At 37.9% G+C, this 25522-nt stretch overlaps 2 protein-coding genes and 1 long non-coding RNA gene across 17 annotated transcripts in view; all 3 read right to left on the bottom strand.

The window, feature by feature from the left end:
- Positions 1-349: 349 nt before the first annotated feature.
- On the bottom strand, positions 350-5312 carry LOC113043448 (uncharacterized). The gene is made up of 3 exons (XR_003275734.1): positions 5120-5312; positions 3166-3306; positions 350-1616 (listed from the first exon to the last, which is right to left on the bottom strand). It is a non-coding gene; the product is annotated as an uncharacterized LOC113043448 (long non-coding RNA).
- Positions 5313-10181: 4869 nt separating this feature from the next.
- On the bottom strand, positions 10182-13441 carry LOC113043446 (fez family zinc finger protein 1-like). Its single transcript, XM_026202853.1, has 4 exons — positions 12209-13441; positions 11995-12129; positions 11132-11264; positions 10182-10941 (listed from the first exon to the last, which is right to left on the bottom strand). The coding sequence occupies exons 1-4, from the start codon at positions 12962-12964 to the stop codon at positions 10682-10684; spliced, it is 1284 nt and encodes a 427-aa protein (XP_026058638.1). The 5' UTR covers positions 12965-13441; the 3' UTR covers positions 10182-10681.
- Positions 13442-16083: 2642 nt separating this feature from the next.
- The window catches only part of cadps2 (Ca++-dependent secretion activator 2), a 123725-nt gene continuing 114286 nt past the window's right edge, over positions 16084-25522 (bottom strand). For 10 of the 15 annotated variants that reach the window (XM_026202838.1, XM_026202841.1, XM_026202843.1 and 7 more), the window contains 6 exons: positions 24743-24817; positions 24436-24519; positions 24287-24319; positions 19738-19845; positions 17185-17289; positions 16084-16923 (listed from right to left, as the gene is read on the bottom strand). In XM_026202838.1, coding sequence (XP_026058623.1) covers positions 16753-16923; positions 17185-17289; positions 19738-19845; positions 24287-24319; positions 24436-24519; positions 24743-24817 — 576 coding nt within the window. In that variant the 3' untranslated portion in view covers positions 16084-16752. The remainder of the gene's footprint in view (positions 16924-17184; positions 17290-19737; positions 19846-24286; positions 24320-24435; positions 24520-24742; positions 24818-25522) is intronic. The other 5 variants (XM_026202844.1, XM_026202847.1, XM_026202848.1 and 2 more) reach the window with 2 other exon arrangements.

Here is a 25522-nt window from a genome sequence, read left to right as displayed (position 1 = left end):
GCAGTGACTTCTTGTATTTCCCTTCCAGGAGTTGGTAGAATGTTGGGCAGGTCATGTTGTGCCACTGACGAAGGAGTTCCGCCTTCAGAAGAGGTGCAAAGTTGTATGTTATCCACTTGTGTTGCCCAGGTGAGAGTTTGTACTGGAGTGCTCCCAGCCAGAGCAGGAGAGGACATGTGCACAGGGGTTCCAGGATGAACAGGGCTGAGTGGAGTGGGGGTATGGTAGAACACCGGAGCACATGGAGGTGAAAGTAATCAATGTCGTAGAACAGATTCTTTTGTTTGCCACACTCCACACCCCCCCCCCCCAGAAGAAAACAAGCTATAGTTGTTTAGGAGAGAGAAAATGCAGACTAAAATCCTAGAAAATCTTCGTCATCAGAGGATTCTTGAAATATATCCAGGAGTTTTTTCTTTTCTTGTATCTCCAGTTCTGCCTGCGTTGGATAACACATTTTTATATTTTGCAAACATGTGCTGTACGTACATCTTCTCCAGTGTCTTAAAGGGCTATTTGATAGTTCAACGGACCCAGCTGCTTGATAATGCGGTAAGGAACTCATTTTTGGGCTAGTTTTGCGCTAAATTTACGCTTAATCAATGTCGTAGAACAGATTCTATTGTTTGCCACAGTTCTTAGACAGGACAAGAACACAAGTAAATCAAAACAGTCAAATGGTGTTTTCCTTTGATTAAAAAGAGATCAATGTTGGCTTGTGGGCGGCTCCTTTAAGTTTAGGCCACAATGGATACAAACAGACTTGCAAATTCAGTGCAATGTTTTGTCCACCTGGTTCTTCACCACTGAATGAGACCGAGACAGCGCAAAAGAGAGTGTTTTGAGAAAGACATGTTGACTGCGGAAAGAAGCTTTGATTATGTCTTGAATAAGAAAAAAAATGAAAGGAATGAGCTATTCCATTTAATGAAAATGATTCAAAAACGTGATATAATCAATTAATGGCCATGAATTGGCTCATGCAAAACAAGCTTACCTTGGAGAATAATTAAACTTAAACTAAAAAAGAACTGGTGCATTGATTTCTTTTCCTGGCATGCAGAAGAATCCAAGAAAAAGAGCGAGTGGGAGAGACTGCGGCTGCAGTGAAAGAGTAAGATTGTCTACCCATGAGAGTTGAACGCACTCAGCGGACGTGTTCTCTAGCCAAGCAAGGTGTTAAGGCAGTGCACAAGGAGGCACACAACCGGTGTCTGAACAAAACAAACACGGTCAGCAACTTGTTTTCTCTTTACGTTTCCAGTGTATGAACTCACTAAGGTCTAATGTTTCAAACTCATCCAGGGAAATTCATTAGCTTCACAAAACTGAGCTAAACAGGCTTTGTTTTGCACAGGTTTCATTAGGACAAATCTGTCTCAAATAATACAGAAACATTTACATTATCATTCAAAAGCACCAATACGTGTGTAGTTTCTGACATTTTCAAGAGGAATTGGGGTGTTTAACTTAAAGCAGTTTGATCTATAGCGAGAAGAGAGCATATCAAGACTACAGGTTGTTGAGCTCTGGGATGTGGCAATGTTTTTACCGGTCTTTCAACCTTTGAAGAAATCTTCAGAATAAGTCATCTTCCCATTGGAGGTAATTACAGCCTAGATTGAGGAAAACAATGCATGCAATACAAATAATATTACTGCAATGGCACCAGATAGATCATGCTAACAAAAAAGCACCATGGTATTGCATTTTGATATGCACCATGGTATATTCTGAAATACCAAGCCACATGAATATGGTGTAAGGTTATGAACCAATCAGAACTGAACGGAGATTTTTACATTAACATTCAATTCACTTCTGAACTTGAATCAGTGGAGCAAACAGAGTGCAGAATAGCATTTGAAGCTGAATTCAAGTCAAATTACAAATTATGGTTGTTTGTCCTGAAGTCTTTCATATCGCAAGAAACACACATTTAAAAGAATATGTATCCAATGCAAACAGTCAATTTCATTATCAAGCCATTTATTTTTTAAACACTCTTTTTTTCTACACAATTATTAAATATATTTATTGTATTTCTCTGCCTTTATTTCTTGAGATAACACAATTTTGCACTGTTCAAAAGTCTGGAATCATTAAGACACTTATTTAGCATAGATGGATTAAATTGATCAAAAGTGACAGTAAAAGACACCTATAAAGATTTCTATTCCAAAAATGCCTTGGTGAGCAAAAGAGACTTCTTTCACAAACTTTTGAACAGTATGTGTGGATTGCAATTCCATTCAGTGCTGCTATGAACTTTCTAACTCTGTACTGATCTAAGCCACTGCCCTTACCTCAGAGTAAACAGAAATGTGTATTTCCGATTTCTCCGCTTTAGTTCCATACTGAAAATCAATGGACGTGTGGACGGACTCCAGTTGAAACGCCGCCCATTTAGCTCTGATTCAAGTTTTTCCACACATTTCTGAGTCGTCCTTCTGTGCAGCATTTTGTGCAGAAGTGCACGACCACACATCTCCCTCAAAAAAAATCTCTTAATACACTCACATCTCCTCTAGCGGTTGAAATTATCTCAATGCCACCTCATTACTGAATTCTGGAGCCCAGCCACACATACACACACGGTCAACACATGCTCAACAGGTACTTGATATCCTTCAAATACCTACAACTTTTAAATTAAAAAAAAGAAAAGCTGCAAGTTTGTAAGAAACAAATTCATCAAAGGATTTTAACTTTACGCCATCACTTTTTTCGGACCGTTTTTCGCTTATAAACGGTGTTTTGTTTTGTGCACATTTCACTACGGATTCAGTTTAAAAAAAAAAAATTTCAATGAAGAAAGCAATATTGGATAGAAGACTCACATGTTTGCTGTAAGCAACAGTTAAAGGGTTAAAGTTAAAGACATCTTTATGATGAATTTGTTTATTACAAACATTATTTTTTTCTGCTTCACAAAACATTAACTGATGGACTGGAGTCATGTGAATTACTTGTATATTATTGTGATGTTTTTATCAGCTATTTGGACTGGGGAGTTCAATAAAAATGTCTTGGGCGCCCGGAGAGGATGCATTTTCATTTTTATAATACTAAGCATTCCTTCTCTGTTTTTCAGTGTAAACGTGCTACGCTGACATGTCTGAGCAGTTCATAAACTAATTTACAGAACAATAGATGCACACTTACCTTGGACACATTGCCGGTGCCAGTGAACACAAATGTGAGAGGTCCAATAGACTTGGGCTTCAGACCTAAGGATATTTCATACCCACAATCCCTCATTGCCTGGATGGCCTGGCTGACATTTCTGTAGTTGTGTACCATGTGCTGTCAAATTACAAATATGAAACGAGATATTCATTCATGCAACTACCAGAAATATCAAGTGGGGAAGGACACACTAAGAGACCCAAAAAGTGGGGGAACATCAAAGGAATGTATAACAGCAGTAACCATTTGTATTTATTTATTTTATTTGTATCATTTATTTAAGTCATCAAAACAACTGTAATTGTTCATCTAGGTGTCAGCTATAATGCACAATTGAATTGAATGTTTGATATTTATTAAAATAAACTGTAAACCATATGTAAATTATGCTACTTTTTCACATGGGCTCAAACATGAAATTTTAAGCTCAATAGCATTTGAGGAGAAAGACTTGCAGTCACAAAACAATTGTAATGTGTTCATTTTGGTGTCAGCTATACACCAATACACACCTTATACATTTTTAATATATATAAAATAAATTATAAATCAATGCTTAATTTCCTTTTGCATGATTTCTTAATGCTTGAGACTATAAAATAAATTAGAGTCATAATAAAGTTATAGCCAAAGGTAAATGTCGAGGGCTACAATTCTAATTTGTAAATAAAACAATTTATTCATTTACTTTTTTATTTGATTAAAGTTCTATTTTCACCCCATAGTAATTGTTTTTTTTTCATCATCATATTTAAGGAAGGGGGGCACAACAATACAATCCTGCTTAGGGCACACATTTGGCCAGCAGCGGCCCTGAGTAACACAGATCAATGCATGAATTTGATCAATTGTGACACTGACAAAGAAAAATAAAATATGATTTATATATTCACAACAACACTGAAGAACTAAAAGATATGTGACAAATTATTGAAAATTTAAATATGTAAATTAATTAGTGCTGTCAAACAATTAATTGTGTTTAACCGCATTCAAAATAAATGTTTTTGTTTACATAATATGTGTGTACTGTGTATATTTATTATGAATATATAAAGACATACATACAGAATATATTGAAAAATATGTACTTACATGTATTTACATGCCTATTTGCACATAACATTTTTCTTAAATATATACATTCATGTGTGTATATACACAGTGCACACACATATGTTATGTAAACCAAAACTTTTATTTTGATTGCATTTAATCATTTGACAGCACTAATATTAAGTAAAGATATGTATTATAAAGACATTAAAGTTTGGGGTTGTTAATAATTTTTTTATGTTTTTGAAAAAATTATCTTATGCTCACCAAGGATACGTTTATTTGATAAAAAAAACAGTAAAAACAATATTTTTATATCTTTAAAGTCGATATTCGAATATAACTGAAATTACAACTTTTTCTTGCGATCACAGCTGAATTTTCAGCATTATTACTCTAGTCTTCGGTGTCTCAATATTCTTCAGAAATCATTCTGATATGCTGATTTATTGTAAATCAACATTTAGTATTATTATCAATGTTCAAAACAGATTCTTTTTTTATTATCATTCTTAGATAAAAAGTTCAAAAGAACGGCATTTATCTGAAGTAGAACTCTTTTGAAAGATATAAATGTTCTTACATACACTTTTAATCAATTTAAAGGCTATTTCATGCATTCTGAGCTATTTATCTGGTTAACGTGTTGTATTCTCATGCTAAACATGGCCAAAGTTTCAGAAAAATAGCCTTTTATGACATGTATGGGCATTTCTTCAGATATGAAGGAAGCAATACTACTCTATAAGTACTCAAGATTAACATGAGATTTGGTGAAACTGTGTGTCATTTCCCCTTTAATGCATCTCACCAACAACTAATAATATGTAATGCAATAACTACTCCATAAACAGACAATTATTCAGTCACTCACTCTGTCGTGGATGCCTCGTCTGTTGGAGACCTTGTGCCCAGCTGCTGTGATCTCACTGGCGTGTCATGGTGCCAGAGGAGCACGTCTCTCCCACACGTTGACATCCTCGCGGTGGATGGCTATGATGCTCTTGGGATTCTGCTGGTGATGCTGAAACCTCCGCTGACAGCAAACATCCCTGAAACCCTTAATCACATCCTGCTGTTCAGTTAGCAACAACTAATGCACCATTTCTGTACATGATGTCATTATGCTCTTTCAAAACTCAGTTCAAAGAGTAGCATATGTCATATGATCACATTTAAGCTGCAATAAACAGACAGCGCCTGGAATGTGGTTTGCATTCTTTAGGAAAAAATGACTGTAATGCATTGCACACTAAGCTGTCAGTAAAACAATGGATCACTTTAATGTTGAATGCATGTATATACAGAAAACCAGGGCTAGTTGTCACACTTTTTACTTGAGTGAATATTTCTCAGAGGAAGGATATTTTTTTTAAAGTATGACCTTTTTAAGAGTCAGACACTGAACTGCAAGTCTAAAAAAAATGAATAATTAAATAAAAAGCAGCTTGAACATTTCGACGGTTATTAGCCAGTGGGGCATGTTGTCACACTTATGAGAAGAAGAATACCATTTTAGGATATATCCAAATATATATATCCAAAATAAATGCATTCAAAATCTGGTATTAAAAAGAAATATTTAGAAGGCTATTTAAATAACATAAAACAATTTAATGAAACCAAAAACATAAACCACATGTGACAACTTACCCCAACGTGATATTCATGAAAAATACTATGAACCTTTCAATAAAAAATGTCCTTTAGTTTGAAACCAACATAGAAAACCACTGAGAAATAAACACGCAGACATTCGCCTCAAAACAGAAACAGCCCTGTACGGTTGACTTCCTGCTGCTTATTAGCAACAAGTGACTGACTGCCAGTTTTGGACTTACACAAAGAATGTAATATATTACTCATTACTAGTTACTATTGTTAATTTACATATTACTTTCTTGCAACAGTAATTAGTTACACTGTTGCATTACTTTTTCTTCACGCCCTAAAGAAGTGGTAATTGTGTATCTTCCACATAAAATGCTTCAAGGATTTTACTAACATCATATTTCTGTCTCTTCATCTGACCAAAATCCACATTGGATCGCAGTCAGAAGCAGGGCCGTGCAGAGGCCTTTGGAGGGGCAGGTGCTCAAAGTATAAAAGGGGCACATGGAACAAGGCTTTAAATGGCGCTGTTCAAAATATCAATACAGCAATATATTGTGATGCATTCCTTGCGGATTCACGTATCGATATGGATGGTTATGTATTGATACAGCAGCAAATGCTTTGATGCAAAGAAACAATAGAGAAGACAATTTTAAGTTTAAAATAATAATAGTTCTGGGATTAGAAACTGAAATGTCTTAAATTGTCCCAACCTGATGGCTTTTTCTTCTCTGTTTCAGCATTAATCTATTATTTTAACCATCACTACTACTCTTGCACCTAATCAATAAGTCCACCTTAAATATTGATACAAAACATAAAAAAACTGATCCACTGGAATATAGTGATTAATATTATTATTACTGTTGTAGTTGTTATTGTCTAAAATTGAACACCTTTGCAATGTAAACAAATGACAGGCTACATTTGTTATTCATCTCCTTCACACTGCACTTTGATGTCAGGTATATTATGAATTTTTTATTGACACTGATATTTTTACATTTATTTCCAGAGAGATATTATTGAGTTTACAGGCTAAAGTGGTCTTGCTGTTGAAAGCACTGTTGCTATTGTAGAAAAAATATATATTTGCGTCACATTTAAAATATAATTATATAATTAATTCCTGAATTGTTTTTATTTTTATAATGATAATTCAGAGAATGAGAAAACCTGAATAACCCTAACCAGTGTTGTGATAATTATTTTTAAGGCACTCAACGTGTTAAAAAATAAATAAGTACTGTAATATAATAAAAGTTTAGTCAAGTAACATAAAAAAGACCAGACCCTTCGATGCCTGTGAAACTTTTCTCCCTCAAACAGCACGCTACTGTTACTACTACAGGCTACACACAGCAACATATCTGCATGTTCTCACATCACATCGTTCTGGTAAAATAATAATAAGTATATAAACATCAAAATCACTTCGCTGAGAATGAAACACCACTTACCAGCTTAAAAATGCGCGTGCGGCCTGAGGAATTTTCCCGGTCAGGTGAAAGGTCAACATATTGGTCATTTTATTTACGACTAAATTATTATTAATAAATTGTAATAATATTATGATTGGGCGTTGACAAAAGGGTATGTTATTACAAAAAAAAAAAAAAAAATTCGAGGAAATTTTGCTTTGACAAAAGGGCACTTTTGTGGCAAAGGAGCAGGTGCTCAAGTGAACCGGTTCTTTCGGACAATTCGATCAAATAAACCAGTTGGAAAAAAAACGGTTGACCGGTTCTTTTGCGCTCGATGTAATGTCATTAGCGATGACTGCCCTTAATTCAAGCCTTCAGTTTACCCGCGCTTATAACATAAGCACAGAATCAGTTCAGAATCAATCACCAAAAGAATCAGTTCGGTTCAGACGAGCTGTGAGTCAGTCTGCTTCACACTGAATCACACATGCGCAGTATCATCAGCTCAATGAGCGCTTCAGAACTCCTGACCTGATATTTAGATATACTATTCTTCAATAAATATATTTGTTTGACAGGGAAGCTGTGCGCAAACAGGAATATATATTATTTTTTCCAAAAAAAAAAAAAAAAAAAAATGCACCCCAGAAAAAAGGGCACTTTCTCTCCAGGAATAAAAAGGGCAGGTGCTCAAGCCCCCTTTGATGTCTATGTGTGCACGTGCCTGGTCGGAAGTTATTACCAACACACAATAGTGATTGATAGTAACATTCAAGTAGAAGTGTCTCATTAATTGTCATGCTTGAAGATGTCAGAGAAAAGCCACAATTTACAAATCAATGTTCAGATCATCTTTCTACCTCTCAAAATCAATAAAATTCGATGTTTCTATCTGCTGAATACAAGCTTTTCCATGTTCCAAGCTTGCCTCCTGCACTGGGGACATCGCATGCGTGTAACCTAAAAATTATGAAAATAAATCTAGGAATTATGCGATTGTTGGATCTCCAATCCGCTGGGTTGAGGCATAAAAGTAACTAACTAAGCTGTTTTATGAATGGTAACTTTAATATTATTACTGAAAAATTATTAGTAATTAGTTACACTACTAATTACTGCAAAAACGAATATTATTGCAATAATCAAGTTACTAGTAACTAACTGCTCAACACTCCTGACTGCATGCCGGGTTTTATACCTGTACCTTTAGATTTAGGCAGTTACACCTATAACGTGGCACTGGATGAATAATCAGATTAATGTAGCATAAAATGCACAGGAGGTTTATATATAAACTCTCTCCGCATCTCTTATGAGTCCCGTGAACGTAAACGACGGAAGAATAACGCGACGGGATTGACCTGTCTCAAGACTTCAGGCAAATAATGTGGCGCTAACCAGACCTATCCATGCGGTGTAGATTACAGCACATATATTTTTTTCTGCTGGGAATGCATCTCAGTTTCAGTGAAGCAGTCTGAGCCCTGGATTAGTTCCCACCAATCCCGTCCCAGAACGCGGATCTGCCTCCTCGCGTGCCCTCGACGTCGCGTCGCTGCTTTTTAAACTGATAGCGGGAGGAAACAGGCCCCGCCCCTTTCGCGCTCTCCTAGTCCAAAAACTGTGTCGCAAGGAGCGACGAGGTAAAATCTGTTTTTTCAGTTTTGTTTGTTTCTTCGTTCTTCGAGTTCATAAAATATCTTGCGATGTTATTATTAAAACCACAACAGATTATTCGTGTTAAACAGATTTGACAGGGAGCAAATACCAACAAATCAGTTTCCCTAATATTCTTAAAGTTTTATACTTTTGTTTGGTGTAAAAACTATTTGTACAGTCGTTTTCTGTCGGCTGTGAAAGAGAATCAAAATACGTAACACGACACCGAGAATAGATGTAGGAAACAGAAATAAGTTTACGACAAATCAATATTCATAGGCTATGCCAGTAAATATGCATTTGGTGCGGGAGCTTTCATTAAATAGTCTAACCCATAATAATAGTAATAATAGAAATTGAAGCTTTACACAAATTTACAAAAAGGTTGAATTGAATTAAAATGTGCATGTGCAGAAACTTGTAAAAGAAGAATACAAAGATGAATATCAGGACTGTGTTGCCTTGCAAGTCGCTCACGTTACAGGCATTTTTGGGATATAGTTTTTGCATTTAGAGAATATTTAGTTAATATAATATCGGGAGCTGTTCAGTCCTGTGGTGCTGAAGTAGTTTATGGGTGGGGCCATCACCACAATCCCTCGAGATCTATTTATTAACGATTTAAACCAAATCACTGGCATCTATATTCCTATAAATCCTAATACAAACCACTATTATAATCTCTTAAAAACATAAGAGATATCAATACATTAAATATAAAATAATTTTACATGCGACCTTTTTAAATCTGATCCACTGAGCTTTGGCAACTTTTGGCCATAATCTCAGCACCTGTTTAGTACCATTATGATTGCAGTTGGCTCTTTCCCATACAGGAAATATAAATTGACTGGTTAGAAATACTAATATATATATATATCTCCCTAAATACACTAAATATGTGCCCGTTTTGTTTCGCCCACCAGAGGGGGCCTTTTCTCTTCATAATGTGCAAACAGCATTTTTAAAGAGAGCCTAATTTCTGCAATTCTATTAGTGCAAGAAAAGAGCACTAGAATTATGATACTGATTATGTCATTAAGATTTTATTTAGTTAAACTGAAATATGAAATAAACGTCAGTGCATAGACCCTAATGGATATGCATATTTATATTGTCTCATCTCTCAGATATGATCTATTATTCCCATGAGTCTTTTTTTTAATAACATGCGTCTTATAAAAACGCAGTCTGCTTGTATTCACAAAGAAAAAAAAAAAAAAAAAATATATATATATATATAGCATAAGATATGTTTTATTTATTTTGATTCCTCACCCCCTTTATCATATGTTTTATAATCTTTTTGACAGCTCAAATGTCATTGGAAATTTACAGCAAACCTTGCATATATATATATATTCACATTGATCTAACAAAACGTTTACAGTTGGCAAACAGTATAGCTAATACAAAGAACTGTATAAATAATAAACATATAAAATGGGGTTTAAAATACACAGCGGTCACGAGAATTAATGTTCTATACACGGGTTTCGATTACTCTCTTTAAGTTAATGACAACAGTACCGTTTCAAATAAATAAGACTGTCGTTACCCTGAGAGCAAAAAGAATCATGTAATAATCTACCAGTCACAGACGAGCTTAACCAAAGATGACGGTCGCTCAAAATCATACAAATAATTACAAAAATACATTTAAAAAAATATTAAAACGTTGCATGCGCGAATATCATTATTAATAATAATATTTGTTTTCCCCGGGACGCAGAGGAGGTTCAGTGCGCCTCCAGGCTCGCGGGGGGTGTCGATGGGGAGCGGGGTCCTGGGGAATTGTCGTGCAGTTTCCTAATGTGTTTCTTAAGGTCAAAGTTCCTGCAGAAACCCTTGCCGCATGTCGGACAGGTGAAAGGCTTCTTGTCGTTGTGCGTGTGCATGTGAAACGTGAGGTTGTACACCTGGTGGAAGGCTTTGTTGCAGATATTGCACTTGAACTGTTTTTCTCCGCTGTGGGTCAGTTTGTGGTTCTTGTAGTTTCCTGGAGAGAAAAAAAACTGTGAGAAGCAAATCCACATGCCACAAAAACAATAATATCTATCTATCTATCTATCTATCTATCTATCTATCTATCTATCTATCTATCTATCTATCTATCTATCTATCTATCTATCTTGTTGTTTAATATACACGACGATTATAAAATATCAAATCCCTTTTCGAACAGCTACCTTTCTGGTGGAATCCTTTGCCGCAGAACTCACAGATGAAGGGTTTGTATCCCGCGTGGATTCGCGTGTGAGTGTTGAGAGTTGAACTTCGGTTGAAAGCTTTGCCACATTGGTTGCATTTATGAGGTTTTTCCTGCAAACAAATGGAGAAGAAACGTTGTCACACACACACAATAAAGCTAAAGCTATTATTGACTGAAATAAAACGGAATACTGTTAAACGGAAATGACTCCGAAATTATATTTCATTATTATTATTATTGAAAATTTGATAAATAGGGATTGCAGATTTTTCCGTTCTATTTTTATTTTAACCTTCATATAGATTTTTAAATGTAAACCATTATCTCGTCATGAATAAAAATCTAAAACGTATTAAGAAATAAATATTTTAATAGTTACAGACAAAGAAAATATACAAGCATGCTTTTATTTCATGATTTTATTATATTTTAGGCCTACTTGAAAATTGCATAAAACAGACATAAGTTCTGATTTCTATTTTCTTATTTTCTTTGGATTAAAACAAATAAACATAATTAATGCGTTAAATAGGCTATATGACTATACTGTATCTATACCAATAAAATAGTAGTACACTGTAAAAATGATTTTTCAAAGATGTAAATGAAACAAATATTACTAGAATATTCTACGTTTGACAAGAAAATACAATGGCAGTTTTTTTTCTACTTCAAAATTTCACATTTGATTAAATGTGTTACTTGATGTTTCTTTGTAACCAATTTATCAGCAAATGAAAAATGTTTCTCCACAGCTTTTTCAGTGTAGGTTAATAAATTAAGATATTACACCAGCAGCAGTAATATGATTTTAAAAGTTAATTGTAAAATCCTGATTACCTGAGTGTGGATGATTTTATGGCGACACAGAGTGCTCGCTTGTCTGAATCCTTTGCCGCACACTTTGCAAACGAACGGTCTGGCGCCCGTGTGAACCGGCATGTGACGCGTTAAATTATAGTGCGCGTTGAACACCTGAAAATTGCAAATCGCATTAAAAAAAGTGCAGGATGCAATCTGTGTTAAAATAGAAGATCGATCTCGCTCGTCTCACCTTGCCACAAACTTCACAGGTGAACACTTTTGGTTTGGTTTGAGCCGAGCCGCTGTTTAATTTGGCCGCGGAGTTCTTGAACAGCTTCTCCGACAAGATGTGCGCGCTCTCCTTCATGTAATGGTGCAGGTGAGAGTGAGAAAGCTCCTTAAAAGACGCGCCGGGAGGAGCACACCTGTCCGGTTTGCTCTTCTCCGAGGAGAACAGGCTCTTCTGGCGCGCGTGCAGCGGCGCGTTAAGGAGGTACGACGCCATGGGGTGCAGGTTCACAAAACCCGCGTGAGGCGGACACGCGCTTTCCCCGCAGTTCAGGTAACAGACGGCGGCGCCCATGGCGTGGAACGACGCCTGGTTGACCACGCGCGGCCGGAAGAGTTTGTACTGTCCTATGGCCGATGGCGTCGCGCCTGGCTGCTCATTCTTGTAATTCATGCCGATGCTCAGCAGCTCGTTGGCGTTGTAGGAAAACGCGTCAGGGTGGTCTAATCCATTGACGTGAAGTTTATGAGGCGGCTCGCAGGCGAGGGGCACGAGGGGGATCATGCAGTGCAGCGGCGCGGGAGACTGCTTGGGCTCCGCTTTCCCCGCGGGAGCGTGGAACAAGTTGGGGAACGGTATCGACTTTGGCTCGGGCGTCCTGGCCATAATCCTTTCGATCGAAAACGCGAGAGGTTTGGTGCTCGCCATCATGCTCGCTCCCGTCGAAGCCGAAGGGGCGCCGATTATTCCCTGTGAGTGGTACAGCGCGCCGTCCATGACTCGAGCGCAGCACCTGTACCTGCGTCCTCCTTTTGTAGATAAGTTTGATTCCTCTCAGTGACCCGCAAGAAAAGACATCATCAAGCGCCAAGCCCCCCCTGGCTGCTCCACTGCTTGTCAATTGCGGACAGTCAGCACTTATGTCCGCCCCGGATTGCTCAATAAAGAGTGTTTTGTCAATAGCGCAACTCAGGGCTCACCGCGCGCGCACGTCAAAGACGCGTAAAGCCTCCCAGATGCTCGATTTAGTTATATCAATCACTACAGCGGCTTTCCCCCCTCTCTCTCTCCCTGCGCTTGTCCTACTCACTGCTGTGGGTGACTAACTCAAGAAGGTGCTCTTTATTAGCACTGTAAAGAGCTGGACGAATCTCTGGTCCTTTCGCGCCTCGCTGTGACATCATTGCAACTCGCGCGCGCATGCATCAGGCTTGTCAACATTTGACATATGAAAACTCCTGAATTACCTGATTTGAACCCGCTTTCTCGCGCGTTTTTTTATTTTTTTTTTGTCGGAGCGGAAGGATACTTTATAACAACTTTATTTAGACTCATGAGTGAAACGTTTTGTCTGAGGTAAAGCGAACAGAAATTAAGATCTTAAACTCTGTACGGACATCATATTTGTTTTTATATTTTGTTTAGAAGTTTTGATTAAACGGTTGTAACTGTTTTAATTTAAGCCTCATGAATTTTACAGAACATTTCTGCCATATGGACACCAACTTTACATAATTCACCACTGATAAGCTACAGATATAGGCCTAAATATAGCCTAATGTAGAAACTCTAAAACGGAAACTTTTCTGTAAAGATAATTTGCAACGATTTGTATCGATGAAAATCGCTATAAAATAAAATTTAATAGAATATTTATCTGCTACAAATTTGTTTACAAATCTAATTTTCCCTAAACTGCTTTTACAAACTATAAATTTATACCAGGAAAAAAATATGACATTTTGTGCACGACTATATAGCTGTAATAAAATCTGCTTGGTAAACACATTTTAATTCAAAATATAAAATATATAGGTAGGATATATTTCAATTCGAAAAAGCAAATAAAAAAATCGAAACAAATGCATGTAACTCTAAAACCACAATAGTATTAAAGTAAACTAGCCTAAACAGTAAACTATGTATGTTTTAAACCCACAGACAAATTTCATATTGTCCTGTTCATTTCTTTCTTTTTTTTTTTTTTGTCTGTAGCTATTAACATATTTAAGTCTTATAATGTCGCCTCAGGGGGCTGTTGGTCACATATTATCTTAATTTTACTATTTTGTCTACATACAATTTAATGTGAAATATAATAAAATAATTATTTGTTATCTTTTCGCGTCTCATTAGTGAAACTTCCACGTTTTTTTCCCATTACGCGCACAGATAAAACGATTATGAAAAGTTATATTTCGCATCAGACAACCTTCGTTTCCAAACGCTAAACTCGTGAGGACATTCATCTGGGAATTGTGCGCCAAACGAGAGGTTTTAACAGCAAAACGCCTCCAAGGAGCTGAGATCATGCCATGAGAGAGCGAGAGAGAGAGTCGCGCGCGTTACAGTCAGTCCGCGAGCTAAAGCAGAAATGAAAAGTGCAGCTCGGTGTGAAATACAATTGACACTGTCTCGGTGCGAAGATATTTTTTTTCGTGAAGGATTATTCGGTTTTAAAGGTAACATACTTGGAAAATGCGCGTCGATGACATATCTTGGCTTTAAAATATTTGTAGCCTATGTTTATTAGTCTACTTATTCTCAAATATAGGCCTACATAGGCTACTTTGTTATAGCTTTTCGCTTTTTATTTTTATTTAATGGCTGTTGACGCTCAGCAGTAAGATAAATGCGTTGAAATGATAATGTTTGTGTTTTCAGGGCGACTTTAGAACATTGCTAATTTTGACTGCTGTTCAATTGGAAGCAGATGGGTGTCGAATAACCAGCAATTTGGAGCTTTTTCACATAATAAGCAGTCTCCTCTCTGTTGTCATATGCTGCTCCTCGGATTTCTTCAGCTGGGCGAAGGCAAGACGAAAACAAAAATCCTCTGTAATGATATCACGGCACAAATGCATCTTATTATTTGTTTCGTTTTGCTGAATGTTTGTATTTCAAGAATGTCGCTCAATCTAGCGGTAATCTGAACATGATACACATATATCAGGTTTGAGTGCTTAATTCGACCGCTTTTACAGTCCATTTATTATATTATCTGATATGATTTTGTAAATAATAATTCTGACATGCATAGGCCATCATTTCCAGTCTATTTTCGCTGTATTTTAGTGAAAAGTGCATTTCATTTAGAAATATAATGACATGATTCGAAGAAAGAAATCGCCACAGTCACGATTTAAGCCTTGACAATTTCTTAACCTCATATTTAGGTGAACAAATAATAATAGTAGACAATCTCTTCAAGGTCTCTATGAAATAATTTACAGTATAAATAAAACGTCGCCTTATATAGGCAATCAGACAACAAATGGTACATTTACATGTTAAATGCCATGTTTCAGAGGTAACATTAGCTATATTTCTTATATTTTATTCGATGTTTTATTTAGCAAAATTAGAAAGGAAAAATAACTTAAACCCAAGTCTTATTAGTGTAGACGTCTAGAAATAATGGAGTTAACGCCGTTGTATGGCAAGCTATTCTAGTGATGTGTTCCTATGAATAGAATTCCATTTCTTTGTTTGTTAAATATGATGCACAATAAAGATAAAGGCCATTTAAAGTGATGCTGAAAAGAACATACACGCTGAATGGGTTTGATACCGAGACCAGCAAATGACACACTTTTTAATAGTGGCTGAAACGAAATCTAAATAAAATAAAAATGTTGACTATGTCATCACATTCAAGCATTAATACGTTTTTTAATATAGTGTTTTAAATAAACAAACTAAAATTGCATTTAAAGATTTTTGTTTATACTTACCTAAAATCTACTAATCTAGCATGTGATAAATATTTTAAAACGTATAGAAATATAAATTTTATATATCTCTTTTAATGCTCGTTGTTAAAGATTTTATAAATATTTCATTTATTGGCTACTGAGTGTCATATAATTTCATGCAAACCATAAAAAACCAGAGAATTGACATTACAAACACTTTATTTGTAACACTTAAGACACCTGGGCAATCTCAGGTGCACGAAGACAATAGAAATATACAGCTCTTGTTAAAATCCAGTGACATTTTCTTTCATCTGAAACATAGTTGGACATTGACAGCATACTATACATGATACACTTGTACAGAAGAATCTGAATGTGAATTCATAGCTATTGAGTTGAACAGTGTCACGACTCCATCGAATAAACAGTGAACAACTAGCATTTCATCCATCATCAGCTTTGGCCTGAGGATCCGAAGCTGATGCAAAAAAATAAATAAAAAACAGCACATAAGCAGATGCTACTTCCCTCATGCTCTGTATTTCTAGTTTTCACTCCAGTACACCGTGTCTATGATACACTTACAAATCAACGGCTGCTTCTTTGTGGGTAAATTTGTGCCTACAAATGCTTCCCGAGCTTGCCTTGTGATGAGCCACCGTATCACTGCACATCAAATACAAAACGACAGAGACACTTTAGCTGTCTGTAAGTGGCCAATGAGAGTTTTATACAAGCATGGTGACACTGGCTTAGACAAGAGGGCAGTGCAGCACTGGCTAGGGAGCATGAAGCGTGAGCTCCAGTCAGGAGAGCTGGAACCAGACCTCTTAGTTTTCAAGTTTATGATGTCCAGTAGGTGGGACGTTAACCCTCTTCTTCATCACTGTCTCTCATGGTAATGCCCTGCAGACCGTCCGCGGCCGACACGGCCACCGTGGCTTCCTCGATAGTGAGCCGGTTGTAAACGGTCTCATAGCTCTTGTTGTTTAACGTGCCGTCCAACACACCCTGCAGCCGGAAGTCACGGTACGACTTCTGCATGACAAAAATACAGAACCAAAACAAGCATGAAGGACAATGACATAGTTTAAGGACAAGTCGATTTTACTTTTTGACTTCTCTTTCATCAGGATTCGGCTGAAACCGCACTCGTGTACTAAATAATCTCTTATTCTCATGGTAATGGAATTCGTTGTGCAGCCAAGCTGAACTTGACACTCTTGTCATGGTCAATTAGCATCAACAGAGTTTTGAACAAAAACTTCTTCACGCTGTATTCTTTTTTTTTTTTTTTACCTTGACAATCTTGATGAGAGTTTTGAGTTGGTAAACATGCAGCTGCTGGTCAAGTCTGTCCGTCAGCCAGGCGCACACCGCCTTCATCAAAGAGTTGTACCATTGCTGTGCATGTGAGAAAGACAGAGATAAACCTTGAAGAGGACATAAATGTTGTGCAAAAAACCTCCCCAAAAAACTCAGTATTTAAGCAGATAAAAAGATGTGACCTGAGATGTAGCATGAAGGAAAAAGCCAACCCGATCTCACGGCAATTCGTACATTTTTCACAAGGTGGCTTATTCTTACGAATGTGTACGACCACACTCGTACAAATTCATACGATTGTTGCCAAATTGTACGTATTTTACGATTTGCACAATTCGTATGAATTTGTACGAATGACCTACACCTAACCCCACCCCTAAACCTAACCATCACCGGGGTCGTATAAAATCGTACGAGTGAGGTCGTACAAATTCGTACGAATAAGCCACCTCGTAAAATACGTACGAATTGGTCATGAGATAGCGTTGAAAAAGCTGCTTTTGGTTAATGTTATAAGTTCCCTTTATGTGTTTTTCTCCTTTTGATTGCGCCTTGAAAATTTCACATCCATACTCTGACTTTTGCGGTCCTCGAAAATAAATTTATTACACCTCAAGCTTCACATAAAATCTTTTTTTTTTATCCAAAGAACCACCAAGAAACTGTTGATTACCTATTTAACATATTAAATATTCATTAAGAGTCATTACTTCATTTCTCATTACTGAACTTAAAAGCAAGTATCTTCCCGTGCCCCAAGTATCATTTGAGGTCGCGTTTGCACATAATAACAATCTTAAAGATACCGAACCTTCTAATTACAGGGCTAACACTTGAATCTGCGAAAAAGGGGTCACCTTGCACTCCAGACACCTTCGGTTCACATATTAATTCATGCGAGGACACCTTATATAATTACCAGTCTTTTTTTATGAAAGAAGTCGGTTCTTTAATCAGCAGCGATCAGACTGTGAATCGGTTTCGCATGAGAACCTCTGACACCAGCTTGTGTTTGCAATCAGCCGGGTAATTTCATTTCGGAAATTATTAGCTCATGTCAAAAGACTGAGATTGTCCAGGCGCTTAGAATATGATTTCACGCACAAGCAAGACTGCAGCATCGTGTTTACTGGCGAAATACATCACTTAGGATTGTTTTCGTTGAGCTTCCCATGCAATTTAACATCAGGCTCACAAATTTGCAAAAGGTAGCAAAATGAATCCAAACAGCACACCAATAATCAGTGAAGTCCGCTCCTGCCATTAACAAAAAGCGGGCAAAACAGAAAGATGAGATGCCACTTAATTGAAGCACTTAGGCTGGTTGGGAAACAGATGACTGTGCCCTAATTGTTGGAGGTGAAAGAATGGCAACACATTTCTTCATATCAGTCGAATCTCCGTCGGTAATCACACACTTAAGTGTCCACTTCTCTGGTTCATTATGGAGGCAGGGGAGGGCAGCCTCCGCACCTGTGGCCAGGCTGAGGGCCGCGGCCCCTCGCCGTGCAAACCTCATCGCTCCGCTAATCACAGTGATTTAGTGCCCTGGACAAACAGACCGCAGCCTGCAAGGGCATGCAGAGACTGATTTTCCTTATTTCCTTAAACACCTTCGCAACACAGCACTGATTGGTACAGCCACTCGTTCTTAAGAAGAAACACTCAAAAATATTCACGCACAAACTTTTAGCTGTCCAGAGATGCAAATTCGATCAAATGGACAAACAGACGGATTCGTAAGACTTGAGGCTGCTTGATGGGGTAGTTTCTGCGGTGACACGCGGCGACCCTTCTCTCAGCTCGCTCTCAGTGCATGACTGTGAGCATGTGACACACATTACCTCTATCCTGCCTGCCTGTCTTCATCGGCGGCCTCGGCAAAGCTCTAATAAATCAAGAGAAGACATCAAACACTGCTTCTCTCCAATCTGGCTCGGAATAGAACGCTTTCGAAGGCAATCTGCTCAGGATTTATAGGGCGGGAGGGTTGTGTACATCCTCTCGAGTGTTTGTGCCGTTCCGTCTCTGGAAGCAGCTCGGAAGGATGAGCAATGTGTTCTAAACAAAATTAAGGAGCGAGATGTACACGTTTGTGCCTTCTACCTCTCTCTCTCTCAACGTTGTCTGAGAGTAAACAGGTCAACAGGAGCCCTGGGTGAGTGCTCAGGCACTGGAAGTGGTCACAGTGGGCTGATGAGTGCTCTTGGTGAGGCCTCATTGCCTCTTCCTACAAAAACTTTCCCCACCCCTTCTCACCTCCCTTGGCCTCGGCTTTACAATACCCACAGCTGATGAAATGTGGTGGGAACGCGGTTGGAAAAGAACTGAGACAGATTTAAAAAAAATGAATAGAATGAGACGTTGGAAGTCCATTCACATACACTGCACAAATGACACTTGCTTGAAGTAAATCTGCTGGCTTTGCATCGATCTATAGACTTATTAGGAACGATTTCTTTAGCTACAGTGTCTGAAAGCAGTGGAGTGAAACTGAATCTGATTCATTGACTGGTAGGAACTTACGTCAAAGATTTTCTCAGCGTACATCTCGTCGTTCACACGGTCACGCAGAATATCCTGGTTCTGTCGTACAAAGGTGATGTAGGTGTCTGCTAGATCCATACCAGGTTTCTGTTGAGATTCAAAGTCAATTTGGTCATAAGATTTATTCACTTTGAGTAATTTAATTAATTTTTATGCAAAGCAATGCTGTCAAATTGATTTATCATGATCAATAGCATCCAAAATAAAAGATAAAAGTTTTTACATAACATATGCATGTACTGTGTATATTTAAATAATTACACACACACACATGTAGGTATATATATATATATATATATATATATATATATATATATATATATATTCGTATTTCTATATGATTTATATCACACACACACACACACACACACACACACACACACATATATATATATTACATATATGTCTTAAATATTTATACATGTATTTGTGTATATTAATATGTACAAAAAAATCACAATACACATATGTAAACAAACTTATTTTGGAAGCAAAACTAATCATGATTATTCGCGATAAATCGATTTGACAGTACTAATGCAACTCAAACATGCTGATGATTAATACGGAGTTATTCAAACCATTTTCTTAAAGGTGGACTAAGTAAAACTTTTTGCACCTAAAGAAATGTACAATATTTTTGACAAAACCTCAGTCAAATCGGTGCCGGGTACAAGTTGTTTAATTTTACATAAGAGCGGGTCCACCTCATGGTGGCAGCCATTTTGAAATCACATGACCAGTTTATTCTAGTACTTCATTATTGTACCAAAAACTTCAGCATTTGCTCATAATATCAATGCTATTATATTTATCCTTCTTGGTGTGAATGGGCTTTTGCTGTAAACTTAACTCTTGGTGAATTAACCAAAAAGAAATATGTTAAAAGATTATTAATAAATACAAGCTGGTAATTCTACAATGACACTGTTAACTAAAATTATTTGCTTTTATGTGATTCTGCATTCATGCCAATTGTGATAGTATGAAGTTTGTGCAGTTTTATCAATCGTATCAAATAAACTAAAAACACTTAGTACACCTTTATTTCAAGAAGTTTCTTTGCATACCAAGGCCAGCAAATATTGGATTTTGGAATATCTATTGGAACCGAGATAAAACACAAAAACCAAAACACTGACAGCCACCACCACTATCTCTGCCTGCTGAATGATGTTCGAGAAAATGCTTAAAAAAATAAAAACACATGTAAACTTACTTAAGCACCTGCGACACTTATACCCTGTTAAAAGCAATGCTTTTACTTGTGAAAAAACATTTCTATTCACACTGGGGCTGTTAAAACAGGGAAAAGAAATGTCGTAATAGTGCTGTAATTGCTGTGACACGTTTCCCACCCATGACACAAGCACCGAGGTAGGAAAACCCCCTTTTTATTAGAGAGCAAAGAGACACCCGAACATCAACCTCCTGTTCTTGTCAGGCCTCTCTTCCTGTGAGTTTGTGTGCTGGTCATTGACAGCACTGAAGCTCTGGTTCTCCAAACAACAACTTACTCACAATTTAACAGGCATCTATCTAAAAAAAATGCCTGCTGAAACAAGTTATGTTATATTAAAGTTAGCAATTTCCTAATACTGGACCAGCAACCTCCTGACCATAGTTACAGTCGGCCGATATCCAGACAAATAGCAGTTGATCAAATATGACTGGGATCTCAATCTCAATGGGTCTTCATTTCGTGTTGAGGAAGAGGTCTTCACAAATATAGATTATGTTATCAAGAAAGAAAGAAAATGGCCACTTCCTGTGCAGAACCAAGTATTTAATATCTCTGACTTATCATTGCAGTCACCTGCGACTCCATAAAATGCACTTGGGTGGAAGCAAGACGGGGTCTTTTTAACCCAACGCCCTTCCTTCCATCTCTCTGACAGGAACGACAAAGCCTGCGATGGACCGATAAGCAAACCAAAATCCGATCTTCTCGTACGAAATCCAACCGGAGGACCGAGGTACAGGCCCGATCCGTCAGGCTAGACAATGCCACGACGGTTGGGTGTGGGCCGTGTGTGAATGAATAAGTGGAGAGGTGTGGGATGGTGCGATTAAGGCCAGGTTAATGACTGGTTAAGCTGCGTGGATGGGAAACAGAGGAGAAAGGGAAGGGGAGACGAAATGTGCAGTAATTACACAGAGCTGCTAGCCTGGCTTCCTGCCACTGCCTCATTCACTGTCCAGGTGCAGGTGTGTGTGTGTGTGTGTGTGTGGTGTCGAAGCAGAGAGCGTGTGAAGTGCGTTTGTGCAAGTTTTGAGTAAATACTTTGTTGTGGTAGCGCTAATGCGAGTGCAGATTCTAGCCGTGGGTGTGAATGTGTGAACGAGTGTGTTAACAGAGCGCTATCGGGAGGGCGTCTCGCCAGAAAGCCCCAGCGCTTGAATGGCAGCCTTCACAAAGGAGCAGAGGAGCTTAACCTTTCATGACAAGAGCCCAGAAATGTTCAGTGCCAAAGGCCACACCACAGCCATGTTCTTCCCTCCCTCTCCGGCTTCAGCGGGAGCGTTGAAAGAGGCTTACATGGAGCAGCGTTCTTCTGCATAAAAGCACAAGGTGGAGGTGATGTTATAATTTGAGGGGGAGATGGGGTGTTCGCCCGCTGCACACCTCGGGGAGCCAATGCCAAGAGCTCGGATGGAGCCACGGGATCTGGATGTGTAGGAACTGACTGACTTTTCTGATCTTGTTGGTGTGCTTTTTACAGTGGCCCCAAAAAGTATCTGGACGCTCAAGTTGTGCCTAAAAACCAATGTATTCAAAATATCACAGCGAGAAATGTTATCTGAAAGAAAGATAGCACAAGCGTAGTTTACGCAAAATATTTCGCATTAAGGCATCGTTTAAAACAAACAAAACAATTACGTCAAAAATTAAGATAAATCGAATTGAAGTCACACATAAACATGTTATCGCATTATATGTATACATTTAAAGAAACATAGCACAAGCACACTTATGAAGTAGTTTAAGTTTAAAAACAAAACAAACTTTAAAATCAAGACAAAATGTATTTAGACACTTACGTAAGTGACTTGTAAATATGTATTAATGTTTTTGCATTAGATCAAATGTCAAATTAAATGCATTTAAAAAAAATAATAATTTAGCGCAAAATATAGCACTTGTAAAGTAAGTGTTTTACATTTTTAAGTTTAAGTAAAACAGCAGATAAACTGTTCAAATAGTCAAAAAACCATTTGAACAGTTTTTGGTGGTCCAAGTATTAGTGGATCATGTTGGTAGTTAATGTGACGAACACCTGTGCAAACTGACTACACACATCCACTAAAATCACTCTTTGATGAAACTTATGCCCACATGGACTCTGCTTTCACAAAATGCCACAGAAGAACTGTTAATAACGGGTGTTCCAATTCTGTAGAAATCCAAACATTCCCCGGCCCTTGTGTGTTTGTATATTAAATATTTTGGCTAATTTGATAATGCTTTCATCTGCCAAAAAAAGTGTAGTTCTCACAGCCCTGTTGAACATTTTACAATGTTTCAATTTCATTCCACAGATTCCCCCCTACAATCAGCACGGAAAAATGTCTGCAAATTTAAATCTTGTTAAAACAGACAAAAAGAGCTAGTTTTGAGAAAAGGTTTCTTATACATGCGTTTTTAGATTTTAGCTTGATCATCTAATGATCATCTAATGAAATTACATTTCTATATTTTTAAGTGTGAGATAAGTCTTCAAATACTTTTTAGAGCCACTGTATATCATTATCTACTATCATGTGATGTCAGTATAATGTTTGGAAAGATATTAACACTTTCATTCAGAAAGGATGCATTAAATTGCACAAAAGTCACATTTGTATTGTACAAAAAAATTATATTTCAAATGAACGCTAAAGAAATGCAGAAAGAAATGCATCCTTACTGACTACTTACTGAAATTTTTGTTTGGTGGCATACTCTATGTATGATCACAAACTCTACTCTGATATTAGTCACAGAACTAACTGGAATGAGTTGTTGTTCATGTTTTTATTCAGAAAGCCCTTCTGTGATCAGGAGGTCATGTGACCACTCAGTCTTTCCCTCACCCCGTGTTAGTTTCTTTCTGCTTGCTCACTGTCTGCGCTCTGAACAGTCCTGGTTCCTGGTGATTCACTAGCATCTTTTTCTGCTTGTGACGGCCCATTGTCAACACTGTGGCAGATCGTGAGACTGATTTTAAGCCAATCGGGTTGCTAATTAGTCTTGCTCAGCCAACTCTGATAGACGCTCCAGTCCTGCTTTCATTTGGCCATGAACCGCAAATGATTAAAAAAAAAACATATAATTGCGTTAAGTAATGATGAAATAATACACATTAAGCCTTTTTAAATATTAAAAACAAAGCAAGATGGAAACGCTTGGCAAAGCTGAATAGAGAATCTGTTTCCCTAAGTAAATAATAAAACACACACACAAATGCAAAGCAGCATGCAAAAAAAAAAATATCCACACAGGGCATGCCGGCATAATGCGCATTTATACGTCCAAAATGACACTTACTGGAACATCCACATATTTGGCCGCAGCTTTTACCTTTAAAAAAAAACAAAAAAGTACCTGCTGAATATCTCTGGCGTATAAAATGTTCAGTACGAAATGAGATCCCGGAAAGGGGTGTGTGGGCGGGATGAACGTAAAAAAATACTCACTGTGAAAGACAGGATGGAGGAGAAGAATGTTCCCTCGTCGTATCGTGAGAGTTTGGACAACACCCCATCCAGAACAGCTGCAAACTGTGAAAGCAAAAAGCATGTTTGCGTGACAGGCGCATACGCCTTTAGCACAAGCAACAATTAACAATTTAGGACAAAGTCACATTAAATGATACAACGGATATAATGTTTCCCATGAAGGCCAGGCGTGAAAGCCAGCTGAAAAGAATGGGCAAAGCCAAATCTCAATGTTGTGAAATGTGGCGGCTCCAAAAGAAGCCAAGACCATTTCTGTTGGGAGTACCTTTGAGACCAAGGAGGAGATCATTTCCTTAAAGGCCTCATCGATCAGGACATCGATTTTTGAGTGGTACTGCTGCTGTTGAACAAGAAGTGGAGGAGAAACATCAACAAACACAATAGGCGCGAAGGGAAAGGCACAAATCGCGAGGCATCCTAAAAGAACAACAGGCTCACAAAGACATATTTCAGCAGAGGGAAAAATCCTCCCCGTGCGATAGGGCTGAGTTAAGCAGCTATTAGGCCCATTATGCCCGTGAATGGCATTCCTGCTCTCGTTTAGGGCAAAGGAATTTGAAGGATACTTTTTGTGCGGGCCACAATTAGGGCAGCCTTGTGTTTTTCTAAAGAACCCGTCCAGCTGCGGCGAGCAAAGGCTCACACTACATTCAATTAATCCGCCATTTCATGTCTGATAAGTCTTATTCACCTATTTTGTGGGGGGAGAAAAGGCGAGAGGGAGAGGAAGAAGGAGAACGCGAGGGCTCGGGGGTGTGTGTGTGTGTGTGTGTGAGAGAGAGAGAGAGAGAGAGAGAGAGAGAGAGAGAGCGCGCATCCATTTGGCCGCGCTGAATAGATGCCTTTGCTGCATGTGCTGCAAGCAGGAGTTCATCTCCGCCAACAATGGCTATTCATGGCGAATCTAAAGGACACCCAAATTAAAAATTTCAATCAACAATGCGTGCAGATCGGTGACAAATTGAGGGTGCTAAGAGGTCACTGTCAGCAGCCCTAATTTTCGTTTCTCCCTCTTTTTTTTCTGCGCGTAAAATGGCAGTTTTTT

Source organism: Carassius auratus, chromosome 25 (genome assembly GCF_003368295.1).
Source record: "Carassius auratus strain Wakin chromosome 25, ASM336829v1, whole genome shotgun sequence".
NCBI lineage: Eukaryota > Metazoa > Chordata > Actinopteri > Cypriniformes > Cyprinidae > Carassius > Carassius auratus.
This window is presented reverse-complemented; position numbering and strand designations above follow the sequence as displayed.